At 38.4% G+C, this 20,475-nt stretch overlaps 1 protein-coding gene across 1 annotated transcript in view; it reads right to left on the reverse strand.

Annotated features, from left to right (window-relative positions):
* The window catches only part of LOC122549047 (embigin-like), a 50,165-nt gene that overhangs the window by 12,873 nt on the left and 16,817 nt on the right, over positions 1 to 20,475 (reverse strand). Inside the window, exons 3-8 of the mRNA XM_043688232.1 lie at positions 15,586 to 15,775; positions 6,296 to 6,384; positions 3,916 to 4,046; positions 2,254 to 2,527; positions 910 to 934; positions 762 to 834 (exon numbers count right to left, since the gene is read on the reverse strand). Coding sequence (XP_043544167.1) covers positions 762 to 834; positions 910 to 934; positions 2,254 to 2,527; positions 3,916 to 4,046; positions 6,296 to 6,384; positions 15,586 to 15,775 — 782 coding nt within the window. The remainder of the gene's footprint in view (positions 1 to 761; positions 835 to 909; positions 935 to 2,253; positions 2,528 to 3,915; positions 4,047 to 6,295; positions 6,385 to 15,585; positions 15,776 to 20,475) is intronic.

Consider the following 20,475-nt stretch of genomic DNA (forward strand, 5'->3'; position numbering starts at 1 on the left):
GGATTTAATTCACTGCACACACATCCCTTGGAAAAAACAGCATCCAAGAGACAGCAAGTTGATAGGAATAAAGTGTTGCAATAAAGTTTAAAATTATGGGTGCAAAGGTTTAATTTGAGCTCAATGAGTAGTGCAACAAGATTCCAAAACAAGTACTTTTTTGCTTCATTAGCTACTTAAAGAAGATCATGGGTGGAATCACCTATCTTCATTCAATTCTTGCTTACTTGCTCAAAAGTGGCAAGTCACCTGAGTTTTCCCTTCAGAGTACAGATTGCTGTATTTTCTTCCAATTAAAGTGCAACAGTGGGATTTCCTCCGAAATGGGGTCTCCACAAGCAGAAATCCCACCCATTGAGAGTTTCTACCTTGCCCAATTAGCAGAATGCAGCTCTCAGCACTCGGTAGTGCCACGAAGCCTGCGAGCCAGGGTCTCAGGTAAATACTTTGTGAGGAGGGAGTGGAGTGGTTTCTGGGACTGGGCACACGGAAAGGGTGCCGAGGGTCAGAATCAAATTAAAGAGGGTCAGCCCACTTTGATTTAGCTTGAGTCATGAGCACTGTACAGCTATGCAGAAGTGGGTACTGCAAATGCTGGAGATTAGAGTCAAGGTTAGAGTGGTGCTGGAAAAGCACAGCAGGTCAGGCAGCATCCAGAGATTCTAGGTGACTGTCTCAGTTTCCCATAGTACATTTGGCAGGAGGTACAGAATACTCACAGAACTTATGAACCATGAAATTAAAATGAATTATTCACTCACTTGCACTGAAGTAGATTCAACCTTTCTGTGCCGAGCTCCATTTTCAGTGACATCGGGCAACTCGTCTATGGTCCTACAGAAATATTCTTTAATTACATTAGAAAAGTATATATTTCAAAATGAATTACAACCAAAGGTAAGTACTTACAGTTTCTCTGGATTTTTTTCTCCTTCTGTGGCCACAATCATTTGTCAGAATATTTACATGGAAAAGAAACCAGGAAAATCAAGTTACATGAAGCAACTATCTTGCAATAGTAACCCAATAAAACAATACAGAACAAAACTACATTAATTGATGAAGGTTATAGCAATGATTGCTATATTCACTATTTCAAACAGATCAAAGCATAGAATGAATGTGTGGGTCAGAGGAAAAGATGTCTTGAAATTGCACTTTTTTAAAGGTCAAATATGGAGATCATTTCTCCTATCTTTGCTTTTATCTTAATCAACCTGATGCTGAAATCCTAATCTGTGCCTTTGCCAGCTCAAGACTTCAACAATGAGTGTATAGGGCATTCAATTTCAAAAATTTACAGATACAAAACTTGGAAACTTGTGAACTCTCATGAGGTTAGTGATAGACATCAAGAGCATGTAACCAGGCAGGTGGATTGAGCAGATTTGTGACTTGCAAAATTCCAAGCAGTTAAGTAGGAAGTGCTGTATTTTCACAGGAATAACAAAGGAAGTAAATAAAGAACAAAGAGCACAACTCTAAAGTAGGTGCGGGAACAAACAGACTTAGAGGTACATGTGCACCAATCACAGAGTCTTAGAGTCGTAGAAATATACAGAATGGAAACAGACCTTACAGTCTAACTTGTCCATGCCAACCAGATATCCTAAATAAATGTAGTCCCATTTGGCCCATATCCCTCTAAAATGTTCTTATTCAAATTCCCATCCAGATGTCTTTTAAATGTTGCAGTTGTACCAGCCTCCACCACTTCCTCTGGCAGCTCATTCCACACATGCACCACCCTCTGCGTGAAAAAGTTGCTCCCCTAGAAGTAGGCTGTGTGGCCCTTAAAGCCTGCTCCACCATTTAATGGAATCATGGATGATCAGACATTCTTCACACCCATTTTCCTGCTTTTCCCCACACCCTTGATTCCGCTTCAGATCAAGAATCTATCTATCTCAGAGTCATACAGCATGGAAACAGACCAATTGTCTTTCCCCATTCACCTTAAATCTATGTCCTCTAGTTTTAGATTCCCCCCATCCTGGGAAATGACATCTTTCCTTACCAGTACCAGTCAGTACAATTATTCAGTTAAGCGCTACTGCTTCATTTCTTGTAGATTAGTTGCTAAAAGCATAATTTTTGCTCAGCCAAAAGGACATTTTCAATACATTCTGTTTTCCTAAAAGTGCAAAAGTCGTGCTGAGCAAACAGGTGCAATACAGATTTTAGTTGTGATGTGCATAAAATTAATTTTGTTTCAGTTTTAAGTAAATGTTAAAATGCAAGAAAAACTCTTACCTGCAAGATTTTCCTTCTGTTTCATCTTTCTCTCACATACAAGAATGAAGATAACTAAAACTAGCACCTCAGCAACAATGCAAACAAATGGTATGACAGCAGCAACCAGGCTGTTAACCTTCAGATGAATCCGCAGACCACTGAACCCCACTTCATAGACAGCATCACAATGGTAATAAGTGGTGTTATCCATTATCAGGCTTTTTATTAAAAGTGATGATTTGTTGCCAAGGCTATGAATGTAATATTGGTCTCCTGTTTCATTATTCAGGGTCTAGATAAATAGAAAGGAACAGAGAATTGCTGCAGTACTTTTGCATTGGGTAGGATTTAAGTGAAGATATGCTTCTATGGCACAATAATGCAAATTTTACATTTATTTGGAAAGGTTATGAAGGATATGAAATAAAAGTAACAAAAGGAGTTCAAGTGCACATCAAGCAAAATCTAATCAAGTGGTCAGACAGGCTTAAAGGGCTGAATAACTTTGACCTGTTTTTTAGTACAAGATTTGGGGATCAAGTGTTTTCAATCTATGCAACTTATAAATGCAGATTTCAAAATATTTTTGATTTTTTTAATTTCATTGTTAATCACTAGATTAAAAACTTGATTTGAATGGGAATAAACTATCTAACAATGATATTTTGAGATGTAATAAAACTTTGCAGAATAAGAAATCAACCCCATTTCCCACAAATGAGTCTACCTAATAATAAAACTTGGGTCAATGGTCCTACACCTACAAGCTGACTTTCTAAAAACAGCCTCCATATCAATATTATCAACCTTATTCAATACAAATAAATGAATCAAAAATCTAATTCTGTACATCAGCAGTTTAAAAACCTTAAAATATTTGTGTGTTTTTCCGATGTAATGTGGACATTGCATGAGACATGGGTTCAAATGTCACTCTGGCAGCTGGCAGGATTTCAAAGCAAATGACAATCTGGAACACAAAACTAGTTTCAGCAATGGTGAACATGGCAATTGTTGTAAAAATACTGTATGGTTCCCTAATATGACTCATGATGCACAGAAATGTGGTTCACTCTAAATTCCTCTCTGAAATGGCTGAGCATCTCAGTTCAATAGCAACTGGAATTGGGCAACAAACACTTGATCTCCACAACGGGGTTAAAAAAAAGTAAATTCCAAATGGATCATGGAACCTACCAAGAAAATATTGCATGAAGTATTGTTACTTAAGTATTTCACCAACTAAGGGCTTTCTTTAGAGTTTTTCGCATAATCTTTTTAAGCATTTATCAGAGTATCTTGTCCATTTCTGAGTATTGCTGAAAAATACATTTGAAAATTTTCATCTTGCACTCATCAGGATAATTTGCAAGATAGACCAGTGTAAATGGAAAGCAACAGTTATACTGTATGAAACAAAGTGCTGATTGGTTAACTAGCCAACTCTGATTGATACAGATATTGTCATGGAGAATGTAACAATTAGATGATAACTGAGAGTCAGTTGCCAAGATTTGTTTAAATTTTAAACTATGCAGGTTGACTAATTGTCAAGGCATTGCTCTGAGAAATGTTTTGTAGAATTGAACCAGACACAATGGGTGTACATTGCACAATAATCATGTTTTATACTAGCAACAATAGCTAGTCTATTTGTAATAAAAGTTAGGTACTACTTACCACCTTGCTGCCTTTGACTTCCTTTGACCAAATCCAGTAAAGAGGAGTATATCGGTCACTTTTGCAGGTTAAGTTAACATGATCACCATCAGAACGTATTTCATTTATATTTTTGGTCCAAATTGGAGGAACTGTGGAAAAACAGACAAAACTGAATGTAAATTACTCCAGGTTTTGGACTCGGTTTATGCAATTACGGACTCTGTATATACAATTACGGACTCTCTATATACAATTACTTGTTCTTGCAGGTGTTTCAGATTTGATATGCCTAATAAATGCAAACATCTTTAACTGAACCATTGCCTTGCGGTCATACCTTCATTGACAATGCAGTGATGTGCAGGATATCTGGCTAGAAAAATAAATCAATATCAATTTTTGAGTGTGTCCTGTTGAAAAATGATGTGAAAAATCAATCTTGCAAAATTTTTATTTTGACATTACCATTAGCACCTATGTAAAGAACTCAGAAAGACTATTGCCTAGTTCACACCAAGTCTTGGAAATGTTTTCTTTGACTTCTATGTACTTGTTGCTTCACATTTAAGCTAAAGCAGGAGTGAGTATAGAGTAGGCAAGTACATTAGCCATATCAGATGTGATTGGTATTTATTAAATCTTGCTTTGTTTGTTAAAATAGATATCTAGATCTGAGGAATACACGAGAACTGAATGTAATCTTTACAAGCCTAGCTGCATAAATTCTTGCCATTTCTGTTCTCTTCAGAATGCCTGAAAAGCTATTCCTAACACACTAATTATTTGTAATCCTGAAAATTCTTATCCCTGTGACAGCAAATCTATTATGAAATTCCTCATAGTAAACAGAAGGATATATTGTGTTAAATTCGATAAATCCCCAGGAACAGGTGAGGTGTATCTCAGATTGCTTGGAAGAAATGGAAGGAGACTGAAGATGTCATGACTAATTTTCAAATTCCATCTTGCCAATGAATACATGCTAGAGGATAGCTAAGATATTACCATTATTCACAAAAGGTGGTAGTGTTAAGCCATGGATCTACAGGCGAAATATAGGCCATCTATAATGTATTTAATGTCAGTAAAAGGGAGATGTTTGGAAAAAAAATGAGGGACAGAATTAATGTCCACTTGAAGGGGCAAGCATTAATGAAGGATAGTAAGCATGGCTTTGTCAAGAGAAGATCGTGTCTGACAGGTCTGACTGAGTTTTTAGAAGGAGGTGGCTAGGTGTATAGATGAGGATAATGTGGTGGATGTAATCTATACGGACCTCAGTAACACTTTACACAAGGTGACATAGGGGACAGTGGTAAAGAAGTTTAGAGCCTACAGGATCCCCGATGATTTGATAAATTGGACCCAAGATTAGCTTAGTGACAGGAGCCTGAGGGTAATGATTAAAGGTTGTTTTGGTCACAAGATATCTGTGGCCAGTGACATACTGCAGGGTTTGATGCTGGATCCTTTGCTGACTGTAGTGAATATTAATGATTGCAGTAGTGAAGAAGGTTTATTCATTAATTTCAGACATGACATAAAAATTGGTGGTGTGGTAAATAGCTTCAACAAAAGTCTTAGACTAAAGGACTCTAAGAACAGACTGGGCAGATGGGCAGAACAGCGGCAAAAGGTGTGAGGTGATGATTTTTGGCAGGATTATCAAGGCAAGGATATACATAATAATTGTTAGTACTCTAGAATGTCTAAGAGATCTGAGAGACCTTGATGTGCATGTCCATAGATCCTTGAAGGTAAAAGGAAAGGTAGATAAGGTGATTAGGAAAACAGATGGATATGTATTAGTCAAGGCATTGAATATAAGGGCAGGGAGGTTATAGTGGAGCTGAATCAAACAGCTGGAGTACTGTGTTCAGTTCTGGTTATCAGATTATAAGAAACATTTGTTTGGAGGTTCACCAAGATGTTGGCCTAGGCTGGAAAGGTTCAGCTATGAAGAGAGACTGGATAGGCAGGGATTTGTTTCCTTGGGGCAGAGGAGACTAACAGGGACCTGATTAAGGCATACAAAATTATGAGGGGTATACACCAGGTGAATATGAAATAACCTTTCCCTTAGTAGAGGGCACTTTAACAAGGAGTATAGACTAAAGGTAATGGGTAGAAAGTTTAGATGGGATTTCAGGAAGAACCAGATGGTGGTGAGTATTTGGAAGTCACTATCTGAAAGGGTAGTAGACATCAGCACAACATTTAAGAAGGATTTAGGCGAACATTTGAAATGTCATAGCTTATAAGGCTACAAGTCAAGAGCTGGAAAAATATGATTATAGGTACCAGATGACTGCCTTGTAGAAGATGGGTCACAGGACCTCGTTCTGGGCTGTAAAATTCTATAATTCTAATTTATTTATACCATAGGCATTAAACTCACTTTGTACTTCAAACCTGCCTTCCGATTTTGGGTTTGTATCAAAGACACAAGTATAGTTGCCAGCATCACTGCCATTCTGAAAATCAAACCTGCAATCACAAATCATGAGTTATTATTGTAAAAGCCCCAAATATTTTTTAAAATTTTATGCATCGGATATTTTTCCCATTTCTAATGCCTTGATTGATAACTACATGAGACAGAAATTAATAGACCCATATGTTGATTGGATGGGATGAATTGAATAGATAGGAAGGAATCTTATGCAGAGAATCAATTCTAGCACAGCCAAATTGCATGATACTGAACTTTAAATGCTCTGCCATTCTATATTAATACACCTCTACATAATGGCATTGCTAACCAAAGGATATCTGATATAGATATGTGATGGGTTTTATTCACACCAAACAATGTCACACCTATCACATAACTACACCTTTTGATTTAGTTGGACCAAATAAGGCAGTTAATTCTTAAACCTTGAATTCCCACTCATTCTCTGTTGTTTAACTTCATGAAACATGGAGTCTTCAGCCTAAGTGAATAGATATGCTGAAAATTGTTAACACTTCTAATTCTAAAGAGCAAAGTAAAATATATATAAATATATATATCGGGAAAGGGAATTCAAAGTCTCTATCGGTAATATAGGTAATTAATGGTTAACAAATGGTAACCAGACTGGGCTGATTGAGAGATAGGAGGCTTGGCTGATAATTAAAATGTATATTTTATGTATCTTCAACAAGGACGATATGGAGAGGGCAGTGGATAAGCCTATGAACTACAGGGCAATTAGTTTAACTTTGGTGGTAGTGAAGCTTTCAGAAATGGTAATACAGGACCGCATTAATATTCACCTGAGGACATGTGAGTTAATTAAGGAAAACCAGCATGGATTTGTTCACGGCAAATCAATACAGTCAGTGATACAGGACTTCTATGCCCAGATCATTAAGCATTCTTATCATCAGAACTGGTTCGACAAAAAAAGGATGCAGAGCTATTGCAGCTTTTGGTGCCTGGCAGAATAATTCAAGGTGGCAACTCAAGAAGGCAGAATTTCAAGGTTGTTGTTTAAAAACAAATCCCACAGATAAAAGATAAATGGTGTGAAGAGACAGGCCAAGGTGTCCAACATCATACTGACCGTGATGACAAGCGAGGTTGTCGAAAGTTGCCAGGACCACGAAAAGATGAATGTCAAATGGACAAAATCTTCTTTAGTCATAGAATGATGTTTCTCTTCCTAAACATTACAGTGCAATCCATCAATGCTGAAAACAACATTCCTAACAACCCCTTAACTATGATTTCATAATGGCAGCTGATACTCTCCAGGTTACAAAAATTGAAAGAACTGCGGATGCTGTAAATCAAAAACAAAAGTAGAAATTGCTGGAAAAGCTCAGCAGATCTGGCAGCAGCTGTGAAGAGAAATCAGACTTATCGTTTTGGGTCCGGTGACCCTTCCTCAGACTGGACCCAAAACGTTAACTGAATTAGGCCAATCAGTTTAAATTATACCCCAAAAAATATCAAACTCTTATCAAGTTTGAATTTAGTATATTGACAATCTGAAAAACCAATAAAACAATCCGATGCTTGGGGGGTGGGGGGAGGTTTAAGACAGGGGAAAATTGAACAGTTTGGAGGAGAACTGCCAAACCACTGGCATCTGCAGACTGTTCAGAGAATAGCTCTCTTAAAGGTACCTTTATCATTCAATGACCTGTGAAACAGAAATCCCTAAGAAGAAGAAAAGAAGACCAAGGAAGAGAAGATTTGACATCTGGCTGGTTTTGAAAACTTGAATTGTTGGTAAATCTTAATCGGGGGTTTTATTGGACTAGTATTGCTGATTTAAATTAAGCAGGAGGATCTACCCCATGTCATAACAGTTTGGAGGCTCATTGTCAGGATGTGAACTGGTTTAGACAGATTTGAATAGGTTTAGAGATATGAAAAATCTCAGCAGATTTAAACACTTGCAGGTTAGTGTCCTTGATCTTTAAATAAAACGTAGATAGGCATGATTTGGAGATGCCGGTGTTGGGATTTGAAGATAATTCTCAAATTTGCCCATAAAGTTCAGAAGGAAAGAAAAATTAGGTAAGAAATTAGATTTGGGTTTAACCAAGGACAAAAGTAAAGCTGAAATTGGAAGGAACTTACTCAAACACTTAGGCATGTCAGAGAAATATACATGTGTAGTAGAGGTAGAAAAAAATTAAATTACAATTAAGGAAAATGGAGTTAGAGGATAAACAAAGACAAAGAGAAGAAAGAGAGAGCGAGAGAGAAAAAGAAAGGGAGAGAGAGAGAGAGAATTTGAACTTGAGAAGTTGCGACTTAGTCAGCAAAGTCAAGTTAACAGGATGGAGATAAAAAGAGAAGGTAGTGATATATATAAATATGTCAAAACTCTGCCACATTTTGATGAGAAAGATGTTGAAGGCTTCTTCATTTCATTTGAAAAAATTGGCTCAGCAAACGGAGTGGTCCGAGGATTTATGGGTAATGCTAATTCAGACTAATCTGTCGGCAGAGCGAGTAAGGTATTTGCCGTGCTGTCGGATGAGGTGTCATGAGATTATGAAGAGGTTAAACAGGCTATTTTAAGTGCTTATGAATTGGTATCAGAAGCATAGATACAGCGGTTCAGAAACACAAGGAGGAACCAGGTCAGACTTACATTGAGTTCAAAAGAATTGAACACAATCATTTTGATCAATGGGTGTGTGCTTTGAAAATAGATAGGACCTTTGAGGCTCTAAGAGAGATTATTCTACTGCGGGTGTTTAAAAACTCACTTCCAGAGATGGTAAGAATTCACGGGGAGGAACTGAAAGTTCAGGAAGTGAGATGAGCAGCATGATTAGCAGGTGAGTACATGTTGGTGCATAAGATAAGCTTACGGCCAGAATTTCATCCTGTGAGAGATAGAAGTTGGGAGAAGGGGAGATCCTACACTACAAAATGAAGAGTAGAGAGCACTGGTAAGAACTTACCACAGGATAAAAAAAAAAATCTGATAGGGTGGAAAGCAGGTGAAAGGCCTCAGGTGTTTCCACTGTGGTAAAGTGGGACACGTAAAGTCACAGTGCAGGTCTTTAAAGAAAGGCACAGTGGGAAAAGATGTGGTAAAAGAAGCTAAGCCAGTGGCATTAGTGAGGGTAGTAAAGGAGATCCTAGGAAGAGCTGAGGAGCTGCAGGACAGTGCACAGCCTAGACAAGGGCTGGGTATGGAGTTAGTACCTGATTTCTACAAAGAATTCGCCTCTGTGGGTAAAGTTTACTCAGAAAGAATGGGGAAGAAGGACAAGAAGTCATAATTTTGAGAGATACAGGATCTAACCAGTCACTGATTGTAAGGGATAAGCACTCTCTCTGATCTGTTACCTGAGAATGTGGTAATTTGTGGGACAGATGGACAGAAAATTAGCATTCCCCTATGTAAGATCAGGTTGGAGTGCCAATTCAAGACTGGGGAAGTTACAGTGGGAGTGATTGACAGAGTGTCAGTTCTAGGAATTCAGTTTATTTTTGGGAATGATTTGGAGTGACACCCCTTGTTGTGGAGAAGCCCAAGGAAGATAAGAAACTGATGAGTTCAAACAGAAATATCCTGATGTTTTCCCAGACTGTGTGGTAACCAGATCCCACTATCATAAGTCACTGCACGAAGCGAAAAGTAAACAGAAAGATGAAGGAGTTGAGGTTCAGTTAGTGTTACCCTGTTTGACGTAATGGTGCAGGAAAAACCTGAACAGGCAGAGGGTCAAACAGACGTGTTTAATCCTGAAAGGTTAAGGGACTTGCAACAGCAAGATAAAACGATTATATATATATATATATATATATGTATGTATGTGGATGTGTATTCTGAAAAAGTGGCAGAGAATATTCCAGAGGGTTATTATCTGAAAGATAGAATCCTAAGACATAAATGGAAACCACAGCAGGTGAGTGCAGAGGAGAAATGGGCTGAAGTGTACCAGATTGTGTTGCTGGTAGCATACAGACAGGAAGCGTTAGAGGTAGTACATGAACTACCTGTAGGAGGTCATGTAGGGTGCGAAAAACTCAGGCTGAGGTACAAAAACATTATTATTGGCCTGGAATGCACAAGCATGTGGTTAACTTTTGCTGTACGTATCATACATGCCAAACGGTAGGTAAGCCACAGGTAGTAGTAAAACCAGCACCTTTGTTGCCAATTCCCATGTTTGAAGAACCTTTCACACGGATTATAATCGATTGTGAAGTTCCATCCCAAGAACTAAAAATGGGAACCAGTACTTGTTAACCATAATGAATGTGTCTACCAGATTTCCAAAGGCAATTCCACCACGGAGTATCATGGCAAAAAAGGTGGTAGAGGATTTAGTAACTTTCTTCATACGGTATGGGCTACCCAGAGAGATTCAGTCGGACCGAGAGTCAAGTTTTACTACAAGACAGTTTAAGAAGTTTATAGATAGCTTAGGTATACAGCACTCTTAAATCCAGTGTGTATCATCCTGAATCCCAGGGAGCTTTAGAAAGGTGGTATCAGACCTTGAAGACCATGTTGCCAGCATGCTGTCAGGATCAAACCCGAGTGATTGGGATAAAGGTATCTCATTCATATTGTTGCCATTAGAGATGCCCCAAACAAATCTACTCAGTTCACTCCCTTTGAGTTAATAATCGGTCATGAAGTGAGAGGTCCTTTTAAATTAACAAAAGAAAAATTGACAGGACCACACTTAGATTATGTATGGGAGGTGAATGAGAGACTAAATTGAGTAGTTGAGTTAGCTAAACAGCACCTAAAGAGGGCACAGTGTAGAATGAAGTAGGTGGCAGATAAAAGCTCTGAGACTGTGATGTTTTCCCGAGGGATGACGTGTCAGTACTATTACTAGTGATAGGAGATCTCTTCAAAGCTAAGTTTAATACTCCCTTTCAAATTAGAAAAAGTTGAGTCAGGTGAACCATCTAGTACACATGCCAGATAGAAAACAACAGTATCAGGTATGTCTTGCGAACATGTTGAGACTGCATTATACTAGAGAGGAAGAACTGGAGTAACAGCTCTTAGTTTCTGCCCCTCTGAGTGAGGAATCAAATTCAGATAATGTGGATTTTGATATCCCTCAAAATAGAGTAAAAAATGAAGAAGTCCTTGAGGAGTGGGATAGGTTAGTAAGCTATCCGCCTCAGCAGCGTAGAACACAGTTGAAAAATTTGTTACTGCAGTTTGAGAATGTAAGAATCAGCTGGGGAGGACTAATGCTATTGTACATGAAGTAGATGTAGGGAATACTACTCCGATTAAACAACACCACTATCGGCTTAATCCTTTCAAAGCCAGACAGGTCCAGATGAAGGTGGAGGCCATGCTTGAAGAGGACATCATCGAACCAAGTCAGAGCGAGTGGAGTTCGCCAATTGTCTTAGTTCCCAAACTGGACAGGAATCAACAATTCTGCATGGATTATCAGAAGGTTGACATTGTGACAAAATCGGACTCATATCCAATTCCTAGATTGGAGGACTATATCAAGAAAAATCGGACAAGCCAATTAGATCACTAAGCTGTACTTAATGCGTGGTTACTGGCAGGTACCTTCATAAGAGATGGTTGTGTACACAAATCATAACCCGCTTACATTCCTGGAATACTGTAAAGACAAGAATATGAGACTATTTCATTGGAGTCTTACGTTACAGACTATTAATTTAAAATTCATATGTGTTGCGGGTTATAAGAATGTAATCACAGATGTAACTGATAAAGTTTAGATGAGATTTGTACTTATTTAATGATCCATATATACACAGGTATATGGGAAGAAATTAAGGTGAACTTACATTAAAGTTATCTATATGTTTGGGTAATGTGTTTTAAAAAGTAGAAACAAAAGTAATTTTTTCATTATGATGGATTTTTTTTTTCTTAAGGGGGAGGAGTTCTGAAGATTTAGATTTTATGATTGCATGATCCAACAAGTGAGTCTGAAATTAGCAAAATTACAACTTACACAATTGTTGTCTAGCATGATCACTGATGATCTAATAATTACAATAGCATTATTCAATCTGAGAATTTTTTGAAATATCTATTAAAACATTTAGTAGAACAGTATTGAAATATAACAAGTTATTGATGCAAAAAATGAAATGTTTGGATAGGACATACATGGGTCCATTACAGGCAGACAGAAGAACTTGTAATGGAGAACACAGAAATGCCAGGGTAGCTAAACTAAAGATACAAAACCTCCCCGAATTAGAGATACAAGTGACGAAGGGAAATGAAGGGGGTTGAAGGAAATTACTAGGAGTAAGAAAATGCACTCATGAGATTAATATGGCTAAAAGTTGATAAGTTTCTAAGATCTAATGTCTCAGAATTCAAGGATGCTGAAGGGGGTGGCAATAGAGATAATCAATGAATTGGTGACCATCTTCCAAATTCCACAGATTCGGGAGTGATTCCTGAAGACTGGAAGCTAGCAAATATCACACTACTATTTAAGAAAGGACCCAGGGAGAAAACAGGCAATGACTGCCCTGTCAGCTTTATATTAGAAGTGGAGAAATTGCCAGAATCTATCATAAAGGACGTGATAAATGGGCACTTAGGATAAACATGACCTGATTTGGGCCATAGTCCACATGATTTGTGAATATGTTTGACAAACTTACTGAAGTTCTTTTGATGCGGTTACTAACAAAAAAGGGAAATAGAATACTTAGAATTTCGGAAGGTTTTTGATAGGTTCTCGCACAAGAGGCTGGTGAGCTAAATTAAGCAGATGGGATAGGAAAAAATTTACTGGCCTAGCTTAAAGCTTGGCTAACAGACAGAAAACAGTATGAATAAATGGATGATTCTTGCATTTGCAGTCTGTGATTGGTGGGTAATTTTTAATTTTAATTAAAATAGTTTCAACATGGGGACCGAATGCAATATTTCCAAAATGATGGTGTTGCAAAGTTAAACAGGAACATATGTTGTGAGAAAGACATAAAGTGGTTTCAGGAGAGACTTAGAAAGGATAAGTGTCTGGATAAGAACATGGCAGATGGTGCATAATGTGGAAAAATGTGAGATTATTCACTTCGGGAGGAAGAACAATTGTATAGAGTATTTCTGAAATGCCTGGAGGTAGGTGCACAAAGGACTCATGTGTCCTTGTTAATCAATCACTTCACACTAAAATTCAGGTAGAGTAAGCAATTAAAAGGTTAATGGAATGTTAACCTTTATCACAAGAGAATTTGAGAAAAAAAGTTGTGAAGTTTTGCTTCAAGTGTATAGTGTGAAACACACCTGGTGTACTATGTGCAGTTTTGGTTTCCTTATCTCATGAAAGACATTATTGCCACAGAGGGAATGCAATGAAGATACACTAAACTTGTTCCCAGGATGGTGGAATTACTGTCCTATGAAAAAAGATTGGGCAAATTCGGCCTGTACTCTCTATAAGCCTTGAAGAATGAGATGTGATCTCATTGACACCAACAAATACTTAAAGGGATAAATATATGCAGCTAAGATATTTCCCATGCTTGGGGAGTCTAGAACCCTTTGGCAAAATTTATAAATAAAGGGGATGATATTCAAAATGAGATGTGGATTTTTTTTATTCAAATGGTCATGAAATTTTGAAGTTCTCTACCTCAGAGGGCTGAGAAACCTTGCTCCTCAAGTATATTAAAAGTGGGCATTGGTAGGATTATACAGTTAGAGCAGGCAAAAGACACCAAAGAGTAGGGTCAGCAATAAACATTCTTATGCTTCTATAATGAAGATGCCGATGTTAGCTGTGAGAGAAGAAATAATAAACGCAATAATGTGAAAAAGTTGCTTATGATAAATGCCTCTTTTTAGTCCAATGAAGGAAAAAAACCTTCCAAGGAAGTGAATTGAAATGTTGACCAATGGGTAATGTAAAAATAATAATTACACCACATTATAAGAAGATAAAGCAGTTCTGCAGTGACATTTTCCAGGTTATCAAAGCCTGTCACCAAATTTGAATTTGACTCCAATATAGTGCCTCCATGCACCTTGCTCTTTCTGCTCTCTATTCCATATTTGCCTGAATTTAAAACAACTTTTCTCAGATCACTCCAGAAATATTCACAAGAATCTTTTATCAGTTGAAGTCTTTTAACTGATTTCAATGATTTGAGGAATTTTCAGGATACCGAGCGTTAATATAAAAAATATTTGCAGGAGAATCCTACCTATCATTTTATGTATTTTGCTGGTGCCACCAAGCCATGTTTCTGTATGTTGATTGTAATTTGATCATAAATTCATGACAACATTAAACCAAAATATTACTTTGAAGGGTGTTGCGAGATAAAGATAGAAAGATACATCTTGAAACTAGTATAAGTTAAATTTGAACCTGATATCAGGGAATTCGTCTTCACATGAAGAGTGATCCATTTGTGGAATGCTCTTCTTAATAGCATTTTAAAGTTAAATTATGTAGGAATAATTTAACTTTAAAAATCACAGACTGTGAAGTGATGGCATTTGGAGAAGAGTGGTGGGCATCAGCAGTGTTAGAATGTTTCTGGAAGAATGAGTTAAGTTGGAGAAGATTGCTTTCAAAATTCATTATTATCTTCCAATATTGTGACACATTATATGTAGGCAGTACAGATAAGGATGTATCCTCATGGTAATCTAGGAATGGACTTCCACACCAACTAATCAAGGACAGTAGTCCCACATAATTTTCTCTCATGCACAGTAGGTCTTTTGTGGTTTCAGACACAGACAACTGGTATCAAGGAAAATAAGAATCTTGTGAGATACTTTGTGATGCCCAAGTGATAAAGTGGCATGCTGTAGGTCCTGATCAATAGTTAGCAAGCCTTTTTTTGTGATTTGTTAACATATAACAAATGATAAATCTTACATCAATAGTTAGGATTTTCATCACAATATTTATTTTCTGCTTTTTTGGCCAACAACATATTTTCATTTTTCAGCTTTTGAATTAACCATCCCTTGATATTTCAATAAAATGAAATGGTATACTAAGCAGCAAACCTGAGGGTAGAGATACTGTAATATTCATAAAGATATTTATAACTCTGTCATTTGATAGTGGCATTATCATCTAAAAATGAACATTATAATTTGTTTGTTAAACCAACATCACAATACTATGCAGGAATGCCATTTAATAGTTCCTAACCTCTGAACTTGAATGAAGATTTTGACTTTTGGTTAAAACATTTGCTGTTTTTTGTTCTACAGCTTGACTACTTACTCATAATTTTGAAACAGGTGGCTAGTGTTCTGGTCAAAATCAAATTCTCTTTTGTCAATCTTGTTTCCATCTTTTTCCCACATGCCAGTTATTGGAGATTTGTGTGCAGTCAGAAGAGTCAAATTGCAGGACAGTACAATTTTTGTAACCTTTGTTATGTTCACCGTTACTGGCTTTGGTCTAGATGATCCTGAAACAAAGTTGCACAAAGGCAATAAAAAGATTAATTTTGATGTTTAAATTAGAATTCACCAAATTAGTCAACCGTTTCTCCTCAGGATTCTCTTGAATTTAATCTAAATCTTGCCGCTCTATTGTAAAGTTCTAGAAACCAAAAAACTACATATTCAAAGTTAAGTAGAAACAAAGCAGCGGAAACTACTGTGATATATATAAAACCTATAGAGGCACACCAGTGAGCTGTTCAAAAGGAATTGTTAATTTTTTTAATGTTTTGCCCAAGAAAAGTTTATCCTCCAAGTATACAGCTAAGCAAGAAAAGTCAGAGATCAATAGCATGAGGTTCCCACTGATTTTGTATTGTAAAATAATGGAAACAGTTTGAGTGACATAAAGGCATACCTCTTTATTTTCCTCCATATCAGGTCTGGAATCCATTTTGAAAGGCATTTCGACAACAAGAGTCTAAGGCTTTGTACCCAATTACACACCATTCAAAACAACAGGGGCCTGTTCTGAGGTGAGATGGCCATTTAATTGGCCAAATGGTGTTAGGTGAAGATCCCATGGTCTTCCCACCTTTGTCCTGATTAAGACCAAGGCAGGAACACTTGCAGAGCAGGGATCTTTCCAACCCAGATACTAATTGAGGGCCTTAATTGATCAACTAGTACCCAGGTAACAGCATCATGCATTACTGATAAGATGGCAGACTTGACACTTGGAGAGATTAACAATTCTGGGGGGCTTGTTTAGGACTGAGTAGGGAAAGATCCTCATTCAAGGCAATCATTACCTTATTAAAGAAGGTGACATTTGAGAGATTTATTGTGAGGGTGGGAGGTGACTATGAGCCACCCCTTTGCCCTTTCCTTTGAAGCTCCTCTTGACTAGTTGGCAGATCTTGAGGGTGAGATTTCCATCCTTTTGAAGAAAGCCCTGCAATTCTTTGTGCCTGGGGAGTCAGGAGTTTTGGCTATAGGATTTCCATTGACAATAAGGGATTTAATTTTCTCAGGACTAAATTGAGTCAGGACTGCTTCCGGGTTTGGTGATAGATGTTGGACCCTCCACTACCCTCAATAAATTCATCTCTGAGGGAATGAAAAGCAACACACTGACAGAGGCACTCAAATCTTAGTTACTTTTCTTTAGGACTAGCAGGTCAAATTTTGAAAGTTGAATTCTGTTGCTGTTGCTGCTGGAACTCTACTTTGTTTAGTCTTCTAATAAAACCACTGATGTGGCGGAGAGCGTTCACATCTCTCTTCCCTCACCTCCCCTCCCCCCACCCAACCCTGCAAACTAGGGGAACTTTCCTGATTGGAGAAGCTGTCCTTATGGAGGACCCCACTCATGACAAGTGCCAGCCCAATTGAAAGACCCTGCGCTACCTCCACACTAACAGTTGCTATGTTTCTTATGAATTGAAACCTATGTGCTTTTGCTCTGTAGCTCTCCAAAGTGCATAATCCAAGGAGTAGTGATTAACGCAGGTATGATCTGATGCTGGATTAAAGTAGTCTTGTGCTGTTCAATAACATACACTTCAGATTGACGTATACTTTCATATTTCTTTTAAAGATTCCATCAGTCTAAACAGCCAACCAAACTGACTGATAACATCAACTTTTAAAAATAGAGGCTCAGATTTTCTAATGGCCAGATAATTGTTTCTGAAGCATACATGGGAGATACATAGGGCTTCCCTGTCAAATCCCGAGTGTAACAAACTCCGAAGGAATTACCTAGGCAATTGGAGATTTCACTGGGCAATTCTCCCACTCCTTTGACCCTCTGAATCTCTCCATTTAAATCAAAGAATTTGGAGGGTTCTGCTGCAGTTAAATAAACAACTATTCATAGAACATTTGTCTGTTAAGTACCAAGCCCAACTCCTCAGTAGCTAGTCAAATCTCACATACTTACCTTGCAAGTGTCCAACTACATCTTCCCCAAACCCCTTAAATTCCCGTAACTTGCTGCAACACATCCCCTCTACCCACTGAACTCTGCATCCCTGCCTGTATCCCTGATACATGCCCCCAATTCTTCTGGTACTTAACACTCCCCTGCCACCACACCTAACACCTCCCCACCATCCCACCTCCTAGACCCCAACACCACACCTTTCCCTGCCCCAATACTCCCTTTCCCCACTGACATATCTTAGTAATAACTCAATATCCCTCCTCATCACTGAAGACCTCTCTGCACCAGGGTGTGACAATCCCCTGTCCCATTACCAAACCTGAACATCTCTGACCCACTGCCATAGCCGACAATCCTCTCAGCCCAGAGCAGACACCATCTCAGCATGCACCCCCTGCTGATCCCAATATCTCTCACCCTCCATGACATACCCTAAACACTCCATCACCTGCCTGACCCTTGCCATACTGTGATTCAGAGGGTCAAAGGGGTAGGAGAATTGCCCAGTGAAATCTCCAATTTCCTAGGTAATTCCTTCAGAGTTTGCTACATTCGGGATTTGACAGGGAAGTCCAGGTGTTCTGGCTTTCTCCCACAATCCAAAGATGTGCAGGTTAGGTGAATTGGTCATGCTGAATTTCCCATAGTGTTCACATTAGGTGCATTAGTCAGGGGTGAGAGTAGAATAATAGAGTAGGGGAATGGTCTGGGTGGGTTACTCTTCAGAAGGGCAGTGTGGACTTGTTGGGCTGAAGGACCTATTTCTGCACAGGAGAGATTTTTTTTAAAAGTGCAGAACTCTTTATTTTCATAAAAAAGGAGTGAAGATGCAATCTACATGGGAGTGCCCCTTTTCAGAAAACCTGGCCCATACGAATGTGGAATGAAAGAAGAGTGTAAAATAAAACTATTTTCAAGTAGAGTCAGTTCATTGGAGTTTTCAATATTTTTTCACACAGTTAAGGTATTGAATTAAACAAAGTCCAGAGTATTGCACAGGGAATAATGCCAGGCCTGACATTGTGTTCTCCACTCACAGAATGTTTCTTTGATCAGTAAGCTTCAAATAAGGGTTTTCTTTGGAGTATCTAAGCAGATTTAATGTAGACATATTTCTAAAGAATCCAAATACTGCCCTTCAGCCCCAGAATGTCAGAGGTGAGATTTTTTTTACTTACTGCAATGTTAGAGTTTGAAGCAGAACCTAGCTCCACTCAGATTTCACTCATACATTCTGAATAATTGAAAATTGTCAAGTAGCTTTCTCTCCTTCCCCGGAACCATGTTTGGAGACATGATTCGGAGATGCCGGTGTTGGACTGGGGTGTCCAGTTTTTTTTGGATAGAAAACTGGCTAACCGGTCGAAGGCAGAGAGTGGTGGTAGATGGTAAATATTCAGCCTGGAGCCCAGTTACAAGTGGAGTTCCGCAGGGATCAGTTCTGGGTCCTCTGCTGTTTGTAATTTTTATTAATGACTTAGATGAGGGAGTCGAAGGGTGGGTCAGTAAATTTGCAGATGATACGAAGATAGGTGGAGTTGTGGACAGTGAGGAGGGCTGTTGTCGGCTGCAGAGGGACTTAGATATGATGCAGAGCTGGGCTGAGGAGTGGCAGATGGAGTTCAACCCTGCCAAGTGTGAGGTTGTCCATTTTGGAAGAACAAATAAGAATGCGGAATACAGGGTTAATGGTAGGGTTCTTAGTCAGGTGGAGGAACAGAGGGATCTTGGGGTCTATGTACATAGATCTTTGAAGGTTGCCACTCAGGTGGATAGAGTTTGTAAGAAGGCCCATGGAGTATTCCCAGAGAGTGGTGGGGGCATGGAATGCGCTGCCCGTGGGAGTGGTAGAGTCGGAATCATTGGCGACCTTTAAGCGGCATTTGGATAGGTACATGGATGGGTACTTAATCTAGGTTAGAAGTTCGGCACAACATCGTGGGCCGAAGGGCCTGTTCTGTGCTGTATTGTTCTATGTCTATGTTCTATGTTAAAGTTAAAAATCACACAACACCAGGTTATAGTCCAACAGGTTTAATTGGAAGCACACTAGCTTTCGGAGCGATGCTCCTTCATCAGGTGATGGAGTGTCGCTCCGAAAGCCAGTGTGCTTCCAATTAAACCTGTTGGACTATAACCTGGTGTTGTGTGATTTTTAACCATGTTTGGAGAGGTTTCTCTGCAACCCTAGGAATACTGTCTATCACACTCGCATAATACCTCAGCAGAACTCTGGCCAGCTGACAACCATGAGCACTATCAAGGTCAAGGGCAAGAACCAAAAAATTAATTGGACTAAATAAAGAATCTCTAAGGTGATTATTTACTTTGACAATTATGGAATTGATTTTTTTGGGATCTGAAGAAAATTACAATTTCTGTGGACCACCTTGACTTTCACAAGTGGATTAGTGTAATAGTTACTGAAGTGCCTCAATGATTGATTCTCTTGGAATAGGTTATACAATCAGCATTATCATCTGTTATCAATTTTAAACCATTGTACTTAAGAATACTAAAATTTCAGATCTTCATTTCTTTCAAGAACAAAACTAGATAAATTCTAAATATGCACGCAAACATAAATGCAATGACAGATCAACAAAATACCACAGTTGAAATAAATGAGTTCTGAAAATGCTGAGCAGCAGTGGAGAGAGAAACAGTTAACATTTCAGGCTGATGACCTTTCATTGGGTAATAGAATGAAATAACTCTTAACTTCTTCAGGACAATGAATAGGCAATTTCAAACTGTGTTATGGTCACTAGTTAAAAT

This window comes from Chiloscyllium plagiosum, chromosome 1, assembly GCF_004010195.1.
Source record: "Chiloscyllium plagiosum isolate BGI_BamShark_2017 chromosome 1, ASM401019v2, whole genome shotgun sequence".
Taxonomy (NCBI): Eukaryota; Metazoa; Chordata; class Chondrichthyes; order Orectolobiformes; family Hemiscylliidae; genus Chiloscyllium; species Chiloscyllium plagiosum.